At 38.9% G+C, this 3673-nt stretch overlaps 1 protein-coding gene across 1 annotated transcript; it reads right to left on the bottom strand.

Moving 5' to 3' along the window:
- Positions 1–454: 454 nt before the first annotated feature.
- Positions 455–1752, bottom strand: Prosalpha2 (proteasome alpha2 subunit). Its single transcript, XM_076306676.1, has 3 exons — positions 1638–1752; positions 961–1293; positions 455–884 (listed from the first exon to the last, which is right to left on the bottom strand). The coding sequence occupies exons 1-3, from the start codon at positions 1676–1678 to the stop codon at positions 554–556; spliced, it is 705 nt and encodes a 234-aa protein (XP_076162791.1). The 5' UTR covers positions 1679–1752; the 3' UTR covers positions 455–553.
- Between the last annotated feature and the right edge of the window lie 1921 nt (positions 1753–3673).

Here is a 3673-nt window from a genome sequence, read left to right as displayed (position 1 = left end):
TGGTTAAAAAGGGTACATTTCGTTTTGGGTTTTTTAAATAGCGATGTCCTCGATGCAGCTACGTAGCTAAGAGATTTTTGTCTCAAATGCAAGGACATTCCATAGTAGGATAAAGAATCTATGCGCATATTAGCTAGGTTAAAACTTGCGAGAACACGATAGGTTGGGAAACCCTCTAGCGACAAGTGCATGAAATGCTGCCGCAGTATGAATACTCGTGTATAGTATGTATGTATGAATTGTATATACCTCCGTACACGAATTCATTCCGTCATAAAGATAAATAGCCCGGTTCACGACACTCCATCTGCTTGACACGCTTCCCGATCTTGCACAGTAAGGCGCTTATTGCCTCGTGAAATAAAAATATTTGTCAAAAAAATAAATATAAGTTATACGCTTATGCGTGTACGTAATGGATTTTTAATGGACGTAGTAAATAAAGAAATCGTACTGTTATTTCCAACGAAAGATTTTATTATAAGAATCTAGTTTTATAGTTTTGAAATGTGCAAAGATTGCTCCAATAGTACGTTATAAAAGTAGTTTAAAATTAAGGAATATTGGCAAGGTAGTCTTTAACACTGGAGGGATCCAATCTTCTGAAACCATTTGCATCGCAAATACCAACTTCTATATTGTCGGCCGTCATCTGACCCTCGAATCCTTCCTTTAGGGTTAAAATGGCAGTGTGAACGGCGTCGTCTAGTTCTAAATCCTTGATGTACCTTTTCTCCAAAAATGTTTTGCCATTTACAAAATTTTTACCCATCGCGGTTGCCTTCCATGCAAAGTACGCTCCAGAAGGATCGCATTGAAACAGATATGGCTTGTCGTTATCCCAACCACAAATGAGTAGGGATACACCAAAAGGTCTGACTCCGCTAAAATTTCAAATTCATAATACATTATTCACAATATACGTTAGATAGATTAAAAAATAATTTAATAAACACATACCCAGACTGTGTGTATTCCTGCATCAGCATCGCAACTCGTTGCACTAATTGAGCAGTCGGTATTGGTTCTTGATAAACAAGTTGATACTGCTGTGCCATTTTACGAGCTTGTTTTACCAACAGCCTATAGTCTGGCCCCATTCCACTATATGTCATACCAATATGTTTTGTGACCATTTCCACTTTATTCACACTATGTTCATCGTACAATATAGATTTGTGCTTATTTTCCGTGGCAAGGACAATTCCATTTGATGCCTTAATACCAACACTTGCTGCTCCAGCAGCTACTGCAGCTAGAGCATATTCTATTTGCACTAACTTCCCTGATGGGCTGTGTAACAAAATTAATTGATTCTTATAGTTTGGTAGTTATGCTGCATGGATATCTGTTGAGTCATTGTGAACGTCATTAAAATCAGTATGTTTTCAGTGAAGAATTAAATAAAGTTAATTTCTGCGATTAATTTCAAAGAACGATGTCGAACAAAGACAGATCATTCTTTTGTCAATATATTCGATAATAATTTCTGTACACCAATGCGGATGAATGGTTGCTAGGTTATACCACAATAGTAAAATTTCCAACGATCGATGAATTTACACGAAAGGGACGATAACATAAGAAGATTAATCTTTGAAATTTACAAATAGTATCAAAGAAATGACAATACTTACCTGAAAGTTGTTAACGAAAAGCTATACCGTTCCGAAGCCATGACAATTACTTTGCAACAATACAGGTTACCAAATATTTGTGAATTTTCGGTATCACGTTCGACAAAATGCAGAATTGAAAACAACAAGATCTGTACAGATCTAGGAACTTTTAGGTTTAGTCATTGGATTCGGTGTACGCTCTCGACCAAAACTTACTTTTACTAAAGAAAGACACACCCGCGAGATGAACGCCAACGTCATCTACGGTAAACACCCAAAGTTTCTAGACAAAAGTAGTATACGTGCATCGACACTAGATGACGACACAAATGCTATAATCGCCTTCGAACGGATTAAATACTTATTTTTATATAAATAAATAAATGATGTAACTATATAAGGAACTTAGGTTGGATTAATTTAAGCTGGGAAACCATCCAGTTGAAAAATTCTCCAACAAAGCATGATTATAAACTTAATTCAAACACAGCGAAGTATGGGATAAACCGAACAAAATGAAACTTTATGTTCGACGTCCACACTCTATGTTTTGCCATGTATACGAGGGCGGTCCGATAAGTACTTAGCCTCTCCACCCAATGGTCGCCACGATCGCCACGAGGCACGTTTACTACCGTTAGTACATTCTTGTAGACAGCTACTGTCAAAATTTCAGTCGAATCGGACTCGTAATTTTGTTTTGACCGCGTGTGGAAGCGGGTGTGTCCGCGTATTTTAGAAAAGTGGAAAAAGAGCAATATCGGTCGGTGATTCAATTCTTGTTTTTGGAAGGGAAATCGCGCAGCGAAATCAAAGAGCGCTTGGATGCTGCGTACGGTGATTCTTCTCCTGCGATGGCGACCGTCAAAAACTGATTTAACGAGTTTCAAAGTGGTCGCAGGTCGGTTTTTGATGAGCCACGTCCAGGTGCTCCGAAAACGGCTACCACGGAGGACAACGTGAAAAAATTCACGGAGTAAATCTTACCACTTCCCTCCACTTCCAGCGTTATCGATTCAAATAAGAATAAAAGATAAACTGAATCAAAATTCTATCGATCTCTCTCTACGTGCATTACATTGAAATTACAAAGCAGACTAGATAAAAGGAATAAAAGCGTCTTTTATTTTCTTGTTTAATTCTATTACCCAACAAATATTTTATCAAATAAAATGAAGCAAAGGTAAAGCAGATGCAATAAAACTCGTGGAGTTGGCGATTGGAGTACCACACCTCGGATGATTAGCCCATATCAATGTTGTTACATAAACCAAGTACTGAATTCCATCGTCCTACTTTTCACGACAATCAGGTTAATTTGTTAGAGAAAAAAAGATGATCGATGCCACTGAAACATATATGCCATTTTTCTCCGTATTCCACCGCGATCAACGCAAGTGTGAATATGATTTGAAACGTTTGATAACAAAAAGAGGCTTTTACAGACAGACACACGTAAAACGTTCTACAGTCGAAACACCTCTTTTAGAAGACTTATTCAATAACCAGTAGTCCGAGTGATTATCAAGTGAATGAATAAAAAATTAACTACTTTTATTATATCTTAAAATATTAGACTAAATTCGCAGCCAATTAGCTCGGTACTACTCGCGACGAACAACTAATATTCGTCGCGCGTAATACCGATTACCAGGTCTCACCACGTGGAGGTTGCTGCGAGCGGAGACCCGGAGAGAGATAGATGGAATCAAAGTTCCATCGATCTCCCTCGACACGCGATACAAACGAAGATACTAAACCAAAGAGATGGAAGGAATCAATGTTCCTTCCATCTCCTCGTTTAGTTCTGCCGAGCAATTAAAGTATGGAAAAATTAGGCAAAATTGGGAAAGACGCGACACGAACCGTGCAGTTGGTCCTACTAGGTCTATCCCGTTTCCCCTCCGTGGTTCCGATTCCAGAGAAAACGAACGACGCCTACCACTCCCCTAGAGGAGTGCCCCGTTTCTCCATCTTTACGACGAGAGGGTCTTATTTTGGAGGCTTTCGCAGGGACCGGCAAAAATGCCTGCTCCTGTGCTCGCAACATGCCC

Source organism: Ptiloglossa arizonensis, chromosome 1 (genome assembly GCF_051014685.1).
Source record: "Ptiloglossa arizonensis isolate GNS036 chromosome 1, iyPtiAriz1_principal, whole genome shotgun sequence".
NCBI classification, from domain to species: domain Eukaryota; kingdom Metazoa; phylum Arthropoda; class Insecta; order Hymenoptera; family Colletidae; genus Ptiloglossa; species Ptiloglossa arizonensis.
The sequence above is the reverse complement of the archived record's forward strand: the minus strand, read 5'-3'. Positions and strand labels throughout refer to the sequence as shown.

Excerpts from the sequence above, each read along its gene's own strand:
- Prosalpha2 (XM_076306676.1), bottom strand. The coding sequence starts at position 1,678 with ATGGCTTCGGAACGGTATAGCTTTTCGTTAACAACTTTCAG. Across the intron at positions 1,294-1,637 it reads TTTTCGTTAACAACTTTCAG|CCCATCAGGGAAGTTAGTGC; the intron begins GTAAGTATTGTC and ends TTTGTTACACAG. Across the intron at positions 885-960 it reads CAGGAATACACACAGTCTGG|CGGAGTCAGACCTTTTGGTG; the intron begins GTATGTGTTTAT and ends TTGAAATTTTAG.